We start from the raw sequence: 19,535 nt of genomic DNA on the forward strand, positions 1-19,535 counted from the left end.
GGAAAAATTCAATATTGATTGATTAAAAGAAAACAAATATTAGGAAATGGGGGAAGAGAAGAGAGGTAGGTGAGACGTGCTGGGTCAAAGTTGCAATAAATTGTTTGGAAAGGGACATGGGCACAAATCACCCATCTCACGGGTCTGAATCTAGTGCAAGGAAATTTGTAGTGTAAGAGAAAATCGCAAACATTTGCTCATCTATTAACATTTAAATGGACTACTACTCTGCCTGCATTATAATAATGATGAGCCAGGCATGATGGCTCATACCTATCATGACAATCCCAACCATCAGGAGAAAGTATATCAAGTAAAGGATAATTTGAAGTTGGAGGCCAGTCGGAGGTACATAGCAGGTTCCAGGCAGGCTTATGTTACAGAGAAATTTTTAATAAATAAATAATTTACGGCATGCACTATTTCATAAAATGACTGTCATAATCGAAATTCCTTCATGACAAATTCATGATCCCTTGGATATCTCTCCAATCACTACTTTCCTCAATATGACAAAGTATGTGACTTATAAAAATATAATCTCTAGCCTGGTATAGGGGTTCACACCTTTAATCCCAGCACTTGGGGGGCAGAGGCAGGTGGATTTCTGAGTCTGAGGCCAGCCTGGTCTACAGAGTGAGTTCCAGGACAGCCAGAGTACACAGAGAAACCCTGTCCTCAGAAAAAAAAAACAAAAAAGAAAAAAGAAAGAAAGAAAAAGAAAAAGAAAAAACTGAAAAGTAAAAAAATAATTTAAAAAAAAACATGCAAGTTCTGACCTAACTTACTGATCACATTTCTAGGAACTGTTGAAAATGATGAATATTCCTCTATAATCAATTAAAAACAAATGCCCTAAAACTTGGGGCAATTCATATTTGGCAAAACACAGGATCAAAATCTCCATTTCTTAAATGTCACCCTAGGAAACCACAAAGCATTGGCATAATATTCAAGCATATAGCATACATTCAAAGACATTTCTGAAATTAGTAACTGTGCCAAAGCAATCATTTCCTCTTATTCTGAGTGATCAACTACATTCTCCTCATATTAAAAGCATGTCTCAATTTTCCCTGTTGTTTTTCCACTGTGCAAAACATAAGGGTACAACAGCTGCTGGGACTTCAAGAAAGAAAACAAATATCCTGTCGTTACAGCAGAGCGACTATTAGTCTCTTATATTAATATGGTCAATTGGAGAAATGCCTTCCATAAATTCGAGTAATTGAAATGAATATGGGATGGACCATACAGTATTTTGAAGGAAATGAAGATTTACCACTTTCTAATACACAGTGAGCCCAGGAAGTATAGCAATGAAAACAACTTAGAGATCTACTTTTATAAATAGACATATTGGGCTGGGGAGTTGGCCCAGTGGAAAAGAGTAAGGACCTGAGTTTGAATCCTAAGTTGGGAGAAAAAAAAAAAGCCAGCAGAGCTATGAACACTCATAACCCCAGCACTGGAGGAAGGGTGGAAACAAGAAATTCTCTAGCTTCCACATGTATGTGACACACACACACACACACCACAAAATAAGAAAATAAACAGAGATATTGTTGAAATTAACACAATGGTTCTGTTTCAATGGTTCCTGACATATTTATTAACACTTTTCCTCCTTGTGGATGTTAGACACTTTCTAATATAATAGTTACATTTACTCATTTGATTAGCAAGCCTTTTTTTTTTTTTACACACACTGCACTGTAACATGTTATAATAAACATGTTCTTCCCCGGAATTCCATTGTATTTAATTCATTCTGAAGCTTAGAAGCAACCAAGAAAATGATCAGGACCCAAAACAGAAGCTAGGAGTTTGCTGATGGAAGTGCTGAATGCTGTGTGCTCTAAAAATAGATTGTTCTTTTTTTTTTTTTCTTTTTCAAAGCAAACACATAAGCATGCAAAAAAAAAAAATGAAAATAAAATAAAAGCAGAAGCCAGGCATGGTGATCTATACCTGTAATCCCATCAGTGAGGAGGCAGAAGCAGGTGGATCTCTGTTAAGCTACATAGGAGACCATGTCTCAAAACCAAACAACAAAAAAATATATTGAATCTCTTCTTGTAAGCGCAGGTTAAGTTCTATCATGATCTCCCACGGCTTAGTCTACATCACAAGTCTTTCATAATCCCAATACCATCTCAAAGATTAAATTTTAAAAAATACTTTTATTTTGATTTGGACAACTTATCTTTCATCATACTAGTAAGCCACAGTATTTCAAATAAGACATTGGCCATAATCATCACATTTCAATTTGTACTGAAACCAGGGTATACCTGAATTGCCATCATGAAGCAAAGACCTGACTCTCTAAGTACAAACTGGTATATCCCATTCATTACTATGCAGCCAGGATTCTATATCAGTTAGAGCTTGGACCTTCAGCCTTTACCATTTGGGAAAGAGCAGATAACCCAGAAGTGTGACTAGTCAATGCTCCAAATACTGGGATTTCAAGGCTACTCATTGTGACTGTAAGTGAATTGCCTACATTCTGGTATCTACATACATGGTACCAACTCCTTAGGACTTTGAATTTCTGAAGAAATCACCATCTAAAGATGGATTTTATACACAACAGTCATCTAATTTTTTTGGGGGGGGGAAATGTAGCATGGATTGTAGCTCTATGGTCGACCACATTTTCTGTTTATGTGAAGTCCTTCAATCTTAAGCACAGAAAAAGAAGTAAGAGAGAAAAGAGAGAAACAAAGTAAAACAGAATAAAATGAAAAACTAACTCTTGAAATGGTAAAAGCCCAGGCTGAGCATATCGTGGGGCTTCCCATTGTGTCCCTGTAAATGCTGCACTTATCACTTGGGTTGCATTTGTTTCTGTCCTAATCTGTGTGACCAGCCTCTCTGTACTTGCTCTCCACGCTAGGGGCCAGGGTCCTACTCTCCTCCTGGAGGCAACCTGCACACACCACCTAGTCACAGCTAATAAAAGGCTCAGAGAAGAAAGTTACCAATTGACAGGGGCATTCCAGCCATATTTTGCTGAGCCAGTGGTGTACTCTAACAATCATTACTGGACTAAAGGACACTATTCTTAGGCACTCTGTCATTATGGGATGAGAGTGAACACTGCCTTTTCACAAACACCTGAAGTCTTTGGTGCTTATATACTGATTTCTCTCCAGAATGCAACAGAAAAGTGATCCAAGAATTAACTTCGAACTTTCTAGTACCCATCCAAGTCCAACAAGCATCAATAAGGATGTCCATCCAGAGTATATGGCCAGGAAAAAAAAGGGTTCCTTCTAGGTCTTGATAACAGGTCCATAACCTCTGCACTGCTCTGATAAGTACTCTACAACTGGCCTCAGGACTCACTGCCAGAAACACAAATTATATGTTCGTTCGTTCATGGGTTGAGATGGCAGGCAGCTAGAGAGGATGAGAAAGCATGACTCCTAGAAAGTAAGAAGATACTCATAGTCTGAAACACTCAAGAAAACAGTTTTCCTCCCATCCTTGGTAGTCCGTGAGCTGCAAGACTATGAAGCCTGGTGCTAACTTCTCTCTTTCCCACTAGTTCAATTTCAGTGCCTGCCAGTGAAAAGCCAACTCAATAGGGATGGAATCCTCAGCCTAGAGTACCCCTTCCTGGAGGGAAAAAAGGTTAAGATGTGGATATTGTCTCATGGTCACCATAAGCTTTCTCCTAAGAGCAGCTTACCTACAAAAAAAAAATAATAATGCTCATTTATGCCTTCATTCAACAAATATTGAGTACCTGACAATGTGTTAAAGACAGTGAGTGCTGGGCAGTGAACGAAGAGATCAAGTTCCTTCCCCCAAGGTTGGATGGTGATAACACAAAGAAGAAAGCAGAGAAAAAGCATGACAAAATCTGGGGGTGGAGAAGGGCATGTTCCTATTACATATGGATAAAGAAAAGCTTCAGTAGTAAGGCATAAGTGATCAAGTCTGAAATTTGTGAGGGGGTGAGCTACAGTCTGGACACAGGCTATTCTCGGCACTGAGAAGTACAAAGTCTGAGGGTGGAACCCTACTTACCTAGCACAGGTGAGGGCCTAGGATGGGACATGCAAAGATCCAACTATGCCTGGGTACTTGAGGAAGAGAAGGTAGTGTGACTAGAGTGGAGCCAGGGGCATCACAGGAGAGAAACTGGTCCGAAAACACCTAATGGGCAGACACCATAGGGCTTTGGGAGCTCTGAGGTTTACTCTGGTGTTGGGGGAAACAGAGAGCAACTAGAACCTTTATTTAGATTGATTTGATTTTGTGTATGTACTTGATGATGGTGTGTACAAGTGGAAATCAGAGGAACACTGGAGAGAATTGGTCTCTCCTTCCACCATGTGGGTCCTGGGGATGAAATGTAAAGTCATCAGGCTTGGGGGGAAATGCTGTTACCTACGAGCCATCTCCCACTAGAGCCTCTTGAGCAGAGGAAAGTAATGTGACCTGAGTTAAGTGTAAGAAAACAAGAACACATTGGCTGCTGTGTTGAAAGCAAGGACACCAGTGATAAGCCACTAATGAATCCAAGCAAGAGGTGACAGGCACCAGGATCAGCATGGCAGTGTTTTGAGATCAATCGCAAGAAGAGTGCAGATTCGGGGCACATCTTGAAAACACGGCCCAGTAGTAAGTACCATAGAAGACCATCAAAGGAAAAAAATACATTCCATCCAGTCACTGGAATCTTGGTTCAGATCGTAAGAAAATGGATGCAGACATTTAAATTGGAAAGTTATTTCTTTCTTTTGCCTCTGTACATGAATGCTTAATAATCAATTACCTGACCTCCTCCCACGAGAACAGTCTCCAAAGGGCATCCAGGCCCAGTGGACCTGAAGCAGCAGACCAAAGAGAGCAAAGACAGAACCACACTGCGGGTAAACAAGGCCAAACATTAACGACATAGCGAGCTAGGGCATTTCATTCAAGTGCCGCTTAAAATGAACTCTTTTCAACCCCCCTCACCCCAATGCCAACAAAAAAGAAACCTTTCCATGGACCCAAGCACTAACCCATTGGCTTCCCTGGAGGAGCAACTGTGAAGGACTATAAAGATATGCTGCTGAGAAGTTTGTCTTGGTTTGCTTTTTTGAGGAAAAAAAAGTCTTGGCACAGGGGAATATTGTATAATTAAAGCAATTTTGACAATAGTAGATAAAAATTCAACTATAAATTGTAAAGAATGTAATGGCTACCTATTCTGGGGTGCATGTGTGTGCATGCACACACACACACACACACACAAAACGCGCACGCGCACGCGCAGGGACTTCTGTGAAGTGACTGCCAGAAAAACGACACTCCCACTCAGACTGGACTATTGCAAGTAGGAGCTGCTAAGCACATGCTTCCCAGTGCTGTTTGCAAGGACAGAGTACTTTGTTTTTGTCTCTGACTAAACACCAGACTGAACACTCAATGGAGACAAATGTGTGAGAGAATAGAAATAAGAAAAGGAAGAAGAAGAAGGAAAAAAAAAAACCTCTATGCTGGGAACTTCAGGCTTGCTGGGATGCTGATATCAAGGGCCTGGGCTAACCAAGCACTATAGTGCAAACGCAACCATTTCCAGCCACTGTGGGAGACACAAGCTGGATGCCCGAGCAGAGCCAATGTAAAAGGAGTGGTGGGGAGAAGCCGAGATGAGGGCCTGGGTAAGAGTAAGGAAAGGAGCACCTGGCAGGCAGGAGCTCATCTGCAAGCCCAGCAAGTTGCTGCTCCTGCTGGGACCAAAGCACAGCACAGGCACAGCTGTCCTCTCACCCCAGAGCAAGCCAAGGAACAGCACCCACTGGAGGTGGAGAGGGACAAAGCTTGCTAGGCTTTGCCTTGCTTCTTTTGTAAGGTAGAGCTTGTGGCTTATAGATGGCAGAAGTGGACTGCACGCCACCAGGAGGCTAAGAAGAAGTTCAAAATCAAGGTCCTGGCATAGTCATAGTCGGTGTCTGCTGAGGGGCCACTTCCTAGTTCACACGGGCCAGGCTTCCCACTACAGACTGCATATAACACATGCTAAAGGAAATTCATTGAGGCCTTTAAATAGGGATACTAACCCCATTCAAAAACCGCTCACCTCCCTCCCATAAGTCCACTGTCCCAATACTATGAGCATGTGCAGTGTTAAGCTCACAATATATGAACTTGGAGGAAGACAAAACATTGGAACAGAGCAGGTTGGATAAAAATACCAGTTCCCAGAAATAGGGTCAGCTCAATGATGTAAAGCCCTTGCCTTTTAATTATGTCCAAGGCCTTGGGGTGCCACCCTCAGAACACCCCCAAAAAATCTATTCACAGAATTAATATAAAACTTTAATAATTCCTGTACTTTTTGGAAACTACAAAAGATTTCTCAAGAACCTACCACGGGGCTACCTGGGGTCCGGTCTCTCAGATCAGGTCTAACAGGGCAAAAGAGGCTTTTTTCATTAAAGGCTCAAACACCTACAGAGTTAAGTATCCTTAACTTTTAACATTTCTTTTCTTATCATTATACATTTACTTAGTTTGGTAAATGTTTAAAAGAGAAACCAATATTCAAATGTTTAAACCTGAGAGCCAGTTTTGTTGCACCGTGTGACTTTAGGTCAAAATGTTGGTTTCCCAAACTGGGCGCAGCAGGTGATTCATCTAACTTGGATGTTCTAGAGGGCTCAGAAGAGAAGCTAGAGGGGAACAAACGCTCTCAAGTGAATAAACCATTACATTAATAATATACAGTCTTTAACCTATTTTAGCGGTGGGAAGCTGGAGACAGAAGTCAGGCCTTGAACACACTAGCCAAGCACTCTACCGCTGAGCTTTATTTTAAAAATAAAAACACGAGCCAGGTAAAATGAAAGGTACACCTGTACTGGTAGCACTTGGGCAGATGAGACTAGAGGATGGCAAATTGTGGCCATCCTGGGCTACAATCAAAAGACGTGGCTGAGAGGAAAGGGGGAAGGCAAAGGAGAAGTGGAAAGAGAGAAGAGGAAGACGGGCAAGGGAGAGACAAAGGAGCATATTCATTGGTTCACTCACTGAGACCCTGAGTATTCTCAATAGGCAAAAGTATAAATTAACTGAACCCCACTCCCTGTCACCTGCCACTGCCTTGAGAGGCTTTCATTCACTTTCCCAGTATTTCCAGCAAACTCTTTCTTTCAAATGTCCTTTCAGAACTTTCACTTCAGAACATATCAAAGCCAACAGTTCCTGTCCTAAAAGGGGTGTTTTGTGGGCTGGAGAGATGGCTCCACAGTGAGGCTGCACAATTAAGACTACATGCTGCTCTCAAAGAGGAAACGGGTTTATTTCCCAACACCCATGGCTGGGGTCTCACAACCATCTGTCGCTCGAGTTCCATGAGGGGACCAGGGGACTGACACCTCTAGCCTCTGCAAGCATCTATACAATGTATACAGGAACACACACGCACATAATTTAAAATAATAATTAAAAAAACTCTTATAAATTCAAGGGTGTCTCCAGTCTAGGCATCCTAAAAGGCATCAAAGGGCCCAGACCAACAAACTGATTGTATGTGTGATGTGTTCAGCTTCTGGACACTCACCCAGTTTCACACTAGCCTCTTCACTTCCATCAGATGTCAAGTTTTAGGTTTTCTCAAAAAAAAAAAAAAAAACCAAAAAACAAAAAACAAAAAAACAAAAAGTTTCTATAATACCCTCTGACATCCCCGCCACACACTTCCAACAACTTATAGGCTAGAAAAGCAGATGTACTTTATCTCTTCCTGGGTAAATGCTATCTACACAATCTATCTGTCTTGTTCAGATGTAAACTCAAAAGCTTGATTCCAGTTTTACACCTTTTGGAATCCCCGGAGCCTAGCATACTGCTCCACTCAGTGATTACTGATGATAAAGTCCTGAAGGCCTTTTCTCCAAGCAGAATACACAGGCTTTCTGACAGCTGTCTCCATCACTTAGCTTTTCCACCAGTTCCCACATTCCCAGCTGTGTTCTGGATGCTTGCTCTGAGGAGAAGCCCAGGGATTTGTGGTACTTCTTTTTCTTGATAAGACACTTGAAGAGAGTAAAGACGTGGCAAAGACGACATTAAAGTTGGGAACAAAGAGATTTGGGGTTATTTTACCAATAAAGAGAAAAGGAAGAAATATCACCATGCACACTGACATTTATTCAATATATGACAAGAAGGCTGGATTCACCCTAATTCCCTCCGAAGTGCTTTCAATGTCCTTATGTCTCTACTTTGAAAGAGTCGGTTCTGGCTTGTGCTTGTATCTTGAATTTAAAATATCTTTCCCCAAGTCTAATAGGCATTCACTTAAGCCCAGACTAGCCAAAATTAAAAAGCAAGTGTTCATGTGTAGCAATGATAGCTTTTACCTGAGCCAATTGCACTGGAGAGTTCGGAATCTCAGAATCACAGCAATTCAGAGATGAGGTGGACCTTAGACATCATTAATGGCAGTTTTTAACTGCAGATAATCATTAAGAAAAAACATAGACACAGTGGCCTGAAATTCCAGCCACTGCTGCTGAGCCAGAAGAACTTGAGTCAAAGGCCTGCTTTCAGCCTCAGAGTGAGTTCAAGACCAGCCAGGGCTACTTAATGAGACCCTGTCTCAAAAGGAAAAAGAGGCCCATGGCATCCCTCAGGAGTAGAGCGCTTTGCCTGCGGGGGAGGGCCTAGTGTAGGTTTAATTCCTAGTATCAGACACCGGGGGAGGGGGGAAGATGAGGAGGCAACCCAGTCAGCCAAGACATAGCCCAGCTCATAGATTCTGCTTTTGAGTACTACCCCTGACATCAGTGTGCTTTAAAATCTCCCCCAAATGATGCTATAGTACAATGTGAACTGACAACCATTAATCTAATTCTACATTCAAATTCCCCATTCTAAAACCACCCCACCCCCTCCTTTTCAAAGAAAGAAAATCCTCCTCAAAAGTATCAGACAACAAATTTGTCACAGAGTTAGGGTAGAGCTACTCATTCTAAAAGAGCGGGTCTCCATTTACTTCTAAGGCACTAGACTCGCTTTTCTCCCTCAATTAATTTTTCCAGTGTTAATAAACCAACATCCCTACCTATCCCAAAATAAATAGACATTTTAAGTATTCTCAGCTCTGGTATCCCGTTACATAACGTTTTTTAAACCTAAATTATGTATGTCTGTTTGCCAGTATCCAAATGCTTTTATTGATCGGACTGAATGACTAATACTGACGATGGAATCCAGAACCCTGCGCATGCTAAGCATGTGTTCTATCACTGCACGACACACACCCAGCCCTCTCATGATCTTTTTTTTTCCTGGCAAGAAACGCTAGGTGATTAATCAGACATGATATCCCTTTAAAGAAACCATACTGCTTCTCCTTTGGAAAGTTGAGCTCCACCTACATTTTTCACCATCTTGGTAACATGGAGGAATTTTCAATCTACCTCACAAGATTCACCGGCAATTATCTTTTGTCTCACTTAATTTCTAGTTTGTACCTGCCTCTCGCCATACCTGGTGGACTTCTCCTGCCCTAGCCTCTGTTTTGTGAGAGAAGTCTTTTTTTCCCTGAAGCAACTTCTTTCACTCTGCCAGTTAGTCATGCCGGGTTGGTTTTTTTTTTTTTTTTTTTTTTTTTCCTTCCCCCAAGCAGCTGGTCTTTTTGATGTCTGGCACACATTTATCTGGGCTTCCAATAAGATGTTTTTACATAGTTTCCAGGCTTCCTGGAGGTTATTGACTTTCTTTAACTCTTCCATTCAATTTTTCCCCTAATTTCGAACATTTGTTAGAGTTTCTTTTTCAAAAATTGAATACCTGGCTGATGGATCTCTTTGATTTTTTTTCTCTCCCACCAGATTGCTAAATTAAATGCATCAGAACTTAAATATAATATTTCAAATTACCTTCAGGATGGAATCGCTTCATGAATTCTCTGCACTTTCATGTTCTCCCTAGTAAGCAACAGATGTTTCACCAAGTGGAATTGGAAATGCTGTTACCTGTTCACATTTGAATGTATCTGCTTATTTATATAAAATATTCTGATCCTGTCATACTTAGTAAATATAAAATTTAGATTTTAGGTAAAAAGCATAATTTATGTACATTGAACAAGCTCGACATTCTAGACCTAACACGGTAATGTGCTCTTCTTAGTGTGCAAAATCATAACCACTTCAGTTGTCTGTTCCTAAAACTGTATCTGAAGGCATGAAGAAATACAGAATTCTAAATCTTTTCCAAAATTTTTCTAAACTTTCCTATCTATAAAAGGACCCTGGTCATGTCTCACCATGTATAGGTGCCTCCTGTGTGATCACTTGAGTTCAATCCTGGGAACCCACACGGAGGTAGAAGAGAATCAACACTCCCAAGCTATCCTGACATTCACAAGCACATCTGACCTGCACCTGTGCCCCAACTTCCTGCTGCTGCCTCATATACACACAGATAGACGAATGTAAACAATATAATGTAAGTGCCTATAATGTTCAGTTATTGGTTCTATAACTACATTTACTCCCTCAAAGCAAAACGATGCTCTTGAGGGAACATCAACATATTATAAAATTTACTCTCATTTTTTTCCAGTTTTAAGTGTTTAGGTCCAAGATTCTTGGGAGTAGAACAGACCAATGGGTTTGTCATATACTATGGAAGTATGATGCCGTTACATCACGGGTGCCATAGAACCATATGCATGAGGCCCTCACCTGGAACATACTTGTTACTGGTGGGTACAGAACCCTTGGAGAGTTCAGCAGCGACTCAATGAAAACAGGGTGATTTAAGATACCTGGAGCCGCAGAAGCTCAACACAGAGGGATGACTCCATCCAAAGCAGTTGACAATAGCCAAATCAGAATGGGAAGTCAAGTGGCAGGTAGACTAGTTGAGAACTATTTAAATAGCCTCCTAATAGATCTGCCTGCCTTTATCTCTTGCCTCACCAACTCTTTAACTCCAAAGTGTTGCTAATTATCTTTCCAAAACAACATAGGCCATGACATTTCCCTCTCTACGAACCCTCACTGCTCCCTCTGGTCGAAGAAATAATGTATATTCCTCCTACCATGGACTCTATACTATCTATAACTGGGTTTGACATTTTACCTGTTGAACAGGTGACTAGATCTTCTCCACTACAGTGTGAGTGCCTAACTTAGATCTCTGGAACCTCCAATGGAACCAGAAAATATATCTTCCCATCTTAGCACAACAGAGTGCATATTTTATTCAGAGGACTTGGGTTCCAACCCTGCCTCTGCCACTCACAATCTGTACAACTCGGAATGTACGTTTTATTTAATTACTGTATTTACTCCTATGTGTACAGGTGATTTGCCTGCATGATCCTGTGTACTGTGTGCATGGCTGCTGCCCTTGGAGCCCAGAAGAGGGCGTTGGATCCCCTGTGACTGAAATTGCAGATGGTTGGTGCCTGCTGAGCCATCTATCTCTCCAGCCCCATGAATATATTTAGTTCTTTCCAATCTCAGTTTCTATGAGTAAATTAAAGGTGATAATTTTTGACTGCATAGACAATAGTTGTAGACTTTAAATGAGACACAGTCCTTAGAATGGGCCTGAGTCGAAAGAAACTACACAATAGCTATTAGCTATTATAAGGCAAAAATTATTTTTGTGAGCATATAAGAACAAACCTTGTGCTACATAAAATAGTTAATGTTACTGGACAACCAGAGAAGAGTGACTCAGACTAACACTGATGTTCAGATAACAGAAAACTCCCTTTTTCCTTCCTCAGTGGAGTCTTCAGCTAATCCCAAAATTGCATGCAACCTGATGTGAATCAAATAAAGGTAAAATAGTAATTACACTGAATCAAACATTTTATATTTATACATTCTAAAGGAGATTCAACTGCATAAGCCAGAACTATTACTAAATTCTCTTTTTAGCACATCCAAAAGACAGTTGCTTTATCACTGAAGGGACAGGCTCTGGGGTTCAACAAGACCCTCTCAAATGACACACAAGGAGCCAAACTGCTGAGGCCAATATATTAAGAAGTTACAAGGTCAAAAACAAAATCCAAGCCCAGCTGTGTGTGGTGGTGGTGGTGGTGCATGCCTTTAACCCAAGTGCTTAGGAGGCAGAGGCAGGCAGATTTCTGTGAGTTCAAGGCCAGCCTGGTCTACAAAGTGAGTTCTAGGACAGCCAAGGCTACATCCTAAGTCCTTGTCTCAAAAATAAGTGAAATAAAATAAAATAAAAATCTAACCTAGCTAAATGGAGGGAAAACACAAATCTTGAAACACATACGCTGTCTTATTTACCATAAAATTTCAGTATTTCAATCCCTCCCTTCCCCTCTGTCCTAACATAGCTTAAGTAATTCCCTGATTTCTTTGAGACACATATATGAGCATTTTCAAGTGTGGGTACATGTTCACAGGTTCTTTGCTCATAAAGATAAACAGAACATAAACAATGACTCCAAGATCACAGTGACTGGTACAAAGTTCCCTAGGTATCATTCTATGTTGCTGTGAAAAGGGACTGTTTACAAACTCTATTTCTAACTAAATGCCATGCTCTTCAAGGCAATTCCAGCATGCTATTATGGTCTAGTTGTCACATATCCTAATGAAAACAGTTAGGATTTTAGAGGGCAGGGCCTGGGGAGATGGCTCAAGGTTTAAGAGTACTGACTGCTCTTCTAGAGGACCCAGGTTCAATCCCCAGCACCCACAGGCAGCTCACAACTGTTTGTAACTCCAGTTCCCTCACACAAACATCCATGTAAGCAAAACAGCAATGTACATAAAATGGATCTTTAAAAAACATATAAATACCATATTATTTTATACTAAACTATCACCACCTATTTAGTACTCTAGTTGCAATCCCTTCTCCTTGTGTTCTGTTTGTGCTGGCGAGTGAACCTAGGGTTTGGCGCATGCTAAGCACATGCTTTACCACTTACATACCCCCAAGCCCACATTTCTCATCTCTCTCACATGGTACTTATCACACCTTATGGTGAATTCCAAGTATGTGTGAATGGCTTATCTCCCTACTACCAAGCCCTGTGGTTTTTTGGGGGGTGGAATGGGGTTGATCTTCCTACCCTTCTTGTTGCTTCTGTGATGCTAAGCACAGAATACTTCACATAGCAGGCACTCCAAAAAATATGGCCAATGAAAGCTATCACAGACGCTTTGTGATCATGGCATCTGGACTGGTCATTATTTGAAAAGTATTGGAGTCACGCACGTGGGCAATGCAGGACCTGCAGAACTCTGGCAGCATGATATACTTCCTCCCTGACACCCTCAAGGGAACATCAAGATTGTCCCAACTATGATCTATAACTGAGAGTCCTTCAGAACACCAAATCTGCTGAAAGTCTTTCTAGACCTCTAGAAGACCAACTGCAAGGCTATCAAGAATAAAACTTCAGGAAGTGGGGTATGGTATATCACATGGGTTGGAATGCTTATCTAACATGTACAAAGCCCTAGGTTCAATCCTCATTATTCTTTCCAAACAAAATATAACATTAAACCTGGATAAGCCTAGGGTTCGGTGAACTAGTCCTGTAGACATCACAACCTTCTGCCTGTAAAATCATCTCTGGCTTTGAAGAAAATATATACTTCTCCCAAGTAAAGTGCTTGGCAACTAATTCGTTCAGATCTAGGCTCATGCCAAGTCATTACATTGACTTCCCCAGAACTGCCTCCCCCAAATGACCAAAATTATCTAAGGATAGTCCACATAAGATGAGGCTAATGTAAGCAACTGGAGAGGCCAGGGTGATGGTAAAGATTACCCTGCTTCTATACTAGCCATCTAAAGGTATTTGCTGGGGTCTGTCTGTGTTGTGACAGTGTCCTAGACTCAAATGAATGCCTATAACACTCCACATTTTTGAGCCATTCAGTCATGCATTTTTGTTATTGTTGAAAGTGGTGCGAAATTGCACTGCATGAGCTAAAGTCCTTGGTGGTCTTCCAAGGATTCCAGCTAAAAAGGCACTTCCTTTGTTCCTCAGGAGAATGCGGTCCAGTAGGTCACTGAAAAGGGGAAATAAAAGCAGCAGCCCTGGGAGGGAGATGAAGGACAAGACAAAAAGAATAAAATGTTTGGGGTGTGAGCACACTAGCTTCCATTTCCTGCTGCTGGGCACTAACTCCCTATCTTTTGGGGAGTCGGGGAGGTCCAGATAGGGAGGTCCACATTTATGCAAAGAAGTACCTCAGATATCTCCCAGTGCCCTTGACAATCAAAGGGAACACCCTGAGTCCCTGAGCACCTTTCAAACTTCCTTTACCATCAGATGCTGTCTGGGGAAGATGCCCTGCCATCTCTATAGACTGCACACCACAAACCTGAAGGACCTGGGGAGGGTGATTTGATAGCCCACTGCCAAAATGCCTCTCATCCTTCTCAGAGGCACATATTGTTTGCATGAGCAGATGGAAACTTGTCACTGTCCCATTAAGTGCATAGTTGTATGCCTCCTCCCTTCAGAATGTGGGAATGACAACTGTAACCTTCACGCCAATCATCTCTGAAGCACCCAGGCCCAAAGAGCGCAGGGCACAAAGACCTCAGGTCTGACCTGCAGAGCTCCGAGCCTCTGAGGCTGCTGGCTCAATTCTCTTTTACTGGCAGGGCAGGAGGAAAAGGGAAAAGAAAGGGGGCTTTTCAGAGCTCTACAACCAATAAAATCATGAGGCTGGGAGGACATACTTGAGTTCCCAAAAAGGCAGCTGAAGGGCAAACAGCCTTTCATCAGTAGCCTGTGAGTTACTTGACAACTGCCAAGGTGCAATGGACGCCTGGGCTACTACCAACAATGTCTTCAGTTCTATTTCTAGACGGAGGCCGGTTACACTCTGAAAGTGCCTAGCAACTTCCCTCAATTACTTTTGTAATTTATATGTAATTGATGACTGCACTTAATCTCCAAGGTTATTAATAACCCTTCCAAAAGATGACCCCCAAGTCTTCTAAAGTCTTTGGAAGCGCCTGGTTAACATTACAGTATTTCCTTCGCTGGCTGCTGGCCCCCTGCCTGCCCCACCCGGGCAACCAGTGCAGCGAGGCAAAGGCACACTCCGCACACTTCCATGAAAGGTTTGGAATGGAGATTTGGCCTTCGGGGCTCGAATCTCTAACTCTTCCGTTAGGTTAAGCTGGCCAAAAGCCAGTTAGATTCATAGCTCCTTCTGAGCCCCCGGGGTGAACAAGCTACCTGTGCCGCTTCGGCCGCCAGCCCGTAAGGGCTGTGTGCAACAGTTGGCGGCTTCAAAAATCAAATACAACAGGGAAGGAGGACTCGCCCAGGCACTGCCACCGGCGGGCCTGGAGACCTCGGGAACAGGAGGGGAGGGCGTACCTGAAGCTGCCTCCCCAGCGCTCCAGGAGGACTTCCTCAAATACCGCACGCACCCCCCCCCCCCCCCCCGCAACCTCCCAGCGCTGAAATCCGGTGAACTTTTTCAGAGGCAAAGCCATCTTCATTTGCATAACCATCTCCAAACTGAGATTTAGGTTTCCTGTAATCAGTCCTTTCAAAGGTCTGTAATTGAAAGTGCAATTAACCCTTAAAATGAGGTGAGAAAAGAGAAAAGGAAGGGAAATACCCTTTCTATCCAACACCTTCCGGAAAGCTGGAGACTTCCCAAAAGTCGGGATTTGAAGGAGTGCGGAGAAAAGCGTTCACTTTCTAAAGGTGACTTCTAAAGCCTTTGCAGCTCCTAAAAACTAATCCGCGTCAGTGGTGGAAGAGAGGCGGGGAGAGGGGGTTTTAGGAGAACGTCAATGAGCCGCTCATTCGAGTCGCACGTTTTGCGCCCCCAGGAATCTGCAAACTCCAAGAGGTTCCCCCACCCCGCCCCCACTCGGCCTCGTCGTCACCCACACAACAAAGCGGGGAACCCTGTAAAGAATTCAACCCGGAAAAGGCAAGAGAGCCCATGCCACGCACTTTGAGGGCCAGAGTTCCTAGTGGCTTCCCGGGAGTGAGCGGGTTTGGGTGAGGGGCAGCCGCAGAGGACCTCAGTGGCACTGAATAAACCCGCAGCGTCCCTCCACTCGCTGTGCCCGCTCAAAGCCGGGGCTGGCTCCTGCCGGCCAGTTTCTCCTTCTTGGCTACCTGGTGCGGCGTGGGGGGCCGCCCCTTTTCCCGGGGTACCCACCGCTCGGTAACAGGGGAGGGGGTGTAGGATTCCCACCTACCGTTGATCTCATAGAGGGGGGCATCGTTCTTGTTGAAGCCTTTGGACACGTAGAGACGTCGCACTTCCGAGCAACTTTTAGACTTGGGCTCCGCAGCTAGCAGCGAGGCGCTGAGCGCAGCCAGGGTGCAGAGAAGCGCGAGCAAGCCTAGCCGTGCCATGGTGCGGACCCTGACAGACGCGCTCCCACCTTTAGGGGACAGAATGAGACCGGATGGGAAGCAGCGCTGCGGAGCGGGCGGAGAGGCGCGGAGTAGACACTCACGAGCAGAGCGAGAACCGGGGAGTTGGAGTTGGTAGTGAAGGAGGAGGAGGAGGGCAGGAGGAGGAGACGCGGGCGAAAAGTGGAGCTGGGCCTCGCGTCAGGCAACGGTCCCCGGTGCCAGGCGTCCAGCCGGGGTGGGGTACAAGGAAAAAGGCGTGGAATGGGCGCGGGACCCAAGGGACTAGGGAGAGGATCCGTGACCTCGGGGCTCCGAAGGCTAGAGAACCAAGGCCAGCTAGCCAGGGGCGGAGGGGTTCAGGGAAGGAAGGGAAGGTGGCAGGCGTCGCAGGAGAGCAGAGTGTGGGCGGCGTCGGCGGGTGATCGCTGGTGCGGGGCTCCAGCTACCCGGCGCTGCTCCGCTCACCCAGCACGGCTCAGCTCACTGCCCTCGGCCGCACGGCTGTGCCCTTCTCAGCTCTGCCGCTGATTGACTGGCCCGGCTCGCACAGCGAGGCTCTGCAAACTTGGCCAAGCGGGGCGGCCCTAGGGAGGGAGGGGGCGGGAATGGGGAGGGGGGGCGAGCCCGAGACAGGCGGGAGCACGCAGGGCCGGGCCGGGAGAAAACCTGGAAGCTGGGTTGGATCTGGAGCGGGCCAAATCCACTTCCTAGGGGGCCCGCATGGGGCGCGCGGCGCTCCCTCTTGCGACACGCCCTGCTGGGCTCCTCCCTCCTGCCCTCCTCTTCAGAGGCGGGGAACCTGCCCCCCCGCCCCCCACCAAGAGAGGAAAGGGCAGTTTCTTCCCGCTTAAGGGGCCAAGTCTCAAGAGATCCTGGTGGCCTGGGTCTTGGGGCCTTGAGCCCCTGTCTGAGCCACAAGCCTTACCACACAGCCACTTGACACGCTATCCCCATGGGCCAGAGCAGCACTGAGCGCTTCAGCCCCAATACCAGCCTCGCTGCTGCCACCCAGCATCCAGGGTCACTTCTAACCAGCACCTGGACGAGGAAGGAACCCATTCACGTTACTGGCGTTGTTTTGATCCAAACAGTGAGGGGGATGGCAGGGGCGGGGGGGGGGGGTTAGAACTCACAGCTGGGCTGGGAGGCTCACCTGGCCTCCCTTGACCTGCTTCCCATCACACAGTGTTCCCCCAAGAACACAAGCTAGTCCCTAACTCAAGCAATCACTTTCTCAGCCTGCTTCATCCCGACACGGTGATCGCCTCACAATCACACCCCAACGTTCTGCAATAAATGTAAACAAATTCTGAAACTAACCAGAAAAAAATGACTGAACCTCGAGGAGCAAGGTTGCTCAGAAAAACTTTTGGCCCCACACTGCCCTGTGTAGGGTATAAGAATTGACACCCTGCAGAAAGAAAGAAACGCTAAGAATTAGCACTCACCTAAGGTCAATGTGTCCAAAGTCCCCGGACTCTTGAATGGAAGACCATAGTGGTGGCAAGGAAGGACAGCTCCGGATCTCCAGTCCTTCCCGATCTGCATTTAGCCACAAGAAAACTGGGAATGGGTGAGTCTTCCCACCTTCCAAGCTTTGTCAGATTCCATTAATGAGTGTTTTTGAAGCTCCCAGGGCTCCTTTAATGAAGGGAACCATGCAGATTGTGAACTTGTCATTACTGTTGTTATTGTTACAATCTGCTTTAAGAGCTTAGGGTGAGAAGTGCCTCAGACACCTCGGGAGTGTGCTGGGAACTGGGCAGATGAAAAGGGCTGGAGCTTATTATTTGGCTAGACTCACAATTCCCATAAAATTACATAGGGTGAAGATACGAACCATCATTACAATTATCGCCCTCAGAAGGTTTCTGGAGACTTCCTCCACTGTTCTTTGGAAACCGTGTTGACATGGTTGGCCGTGAGGAGCCACAGAAAACAGTGGGGGCTGGTTGGAGTGCCCACTGCAGACTCCTCTTCAATATATTAACTCTTGTAGAGCAGTAGCATGAACAGACACACTGTGACCTGTCAGTAACTGGAACTTACAGTTTCTTTTCTGTTTGTTTGTTTGTGATAGGGTTTCTCCCTCAGTGTAGCCCTGGCTGTTCTGGAACTCACTCTGTAGACCAGGCTGGCCTTGAACTCACACATCCACTAGACTCTGGCTCCCAAGTGCTGAGATTTAAGGCCTGTGCCACCACACCCAGATGGGACTTACAATTTTGTATGTCTGGCAACACATTTAATTTATGCACACTCAGCTCCACGAAATTCCCTGTCATCTTCAAGGAGGTTTTGAATAATCCAGGTAATCCTTAAACTGCTAACCATGAGGTCCTCCTGGCACTGCTAGCGCTTAGTACAGCACTCTAACAGTCATTGATCCATACATAAAGATATTCTTCAGCTAGGGTAATATGATCTGAGATGCAACCAACATTAATTGTAAAATGAAATTCCAAACTGGGCATATGATACACACCACGTATAATCCCAGAAGGTATAGGCAGGAAAATCAAGAGTCCAAGACCAGCCTCAGAGACATAAGGAATTTGTGGCTAGCCTGGGCTATATATGACCCTCTTTCAAAATAAAGGAAAATAAAATAAAACTCTGTGACAATAAAAGAGAAAGGGATTTTCCTAGCGTATAAAAGGGCCACATTGGAACATTGCCTCCCACAGCAAGAGGAACTTATTTCTGCCCCCCTAAAGTGACTGATGCTCTCCCTTTTAGTGTATTATTAACCAAAACTTGAGCCTTTTCTACCAGAAACAGTAACCTCTGGCTACAGGCAGATCTGGACAAGTCTGAACTCTTCCAGGGAAGGCAGGAACCCCAAGCCCAGCTCAGAGGCGGCTCCCACTTCAAAGCCTCCTTTCATTTAAATACAAACAGGGTGAACAACTGGCAATCTATGAAACAAATATCACCCAGATGGAAGCTTTTCAGATGGCCCTAGCTCCTGATGCTCTCCCTTCCCCCATGCTGCTTCGCCAAAGGAGACTGGAGATGCCTCTACACCAGGATAAGTCCTCTGCCTCCAGCTGGTTGGCTCAAACTGTTAAACTTCACATGACTTTGGATTTGTTTTCACTTTTGTTTTTTATTATTATGGTAAAGACTACATAAAGTAGACCATTTTAGCCATATATAGATACATAAA

General features: G+C 44.5%; 1 protein-coding gene across 1 annotated transcript in view; it reads right to left on the minus strand.

Moving 5' to 3' along the window:
* The window catches only part of Gpc4 (glypican 4), a 113,446-nt gene extending 96,479 nt beyond the window's left edge, over positions 1–16,967 (minus strand). Inside the window, exon 1 of the mRNA XM_052171339.1 lies at positions 16,204–16,967. Coding sequence (XP_052027299.1) covers positions 16,204–16,363 — 160 coding nt within the window. The 5' untranslated portion in view covers positions 16,364–16,967. The remainder of the gene's footprint in view (positions 1–16,203) is intronic.
* Positions 16,968–19,535: the final 2,568 nt, after the last annotated feature.

Source organism: Apodemus sylvaticus, chromosome X (assembly GCF_947179515.1).
Source record: "Apodemus sylvaticus chromosome X, mApoSyl1.1, whole genome shotgun sequence".
Classification (NCBI taxonomy): domain Eukaryota; kingdom Metazoa; phylum Chordata; class Mammalia; order Rodentia; family Muridae; genus Apodemus; species Apodemus sylvaticus.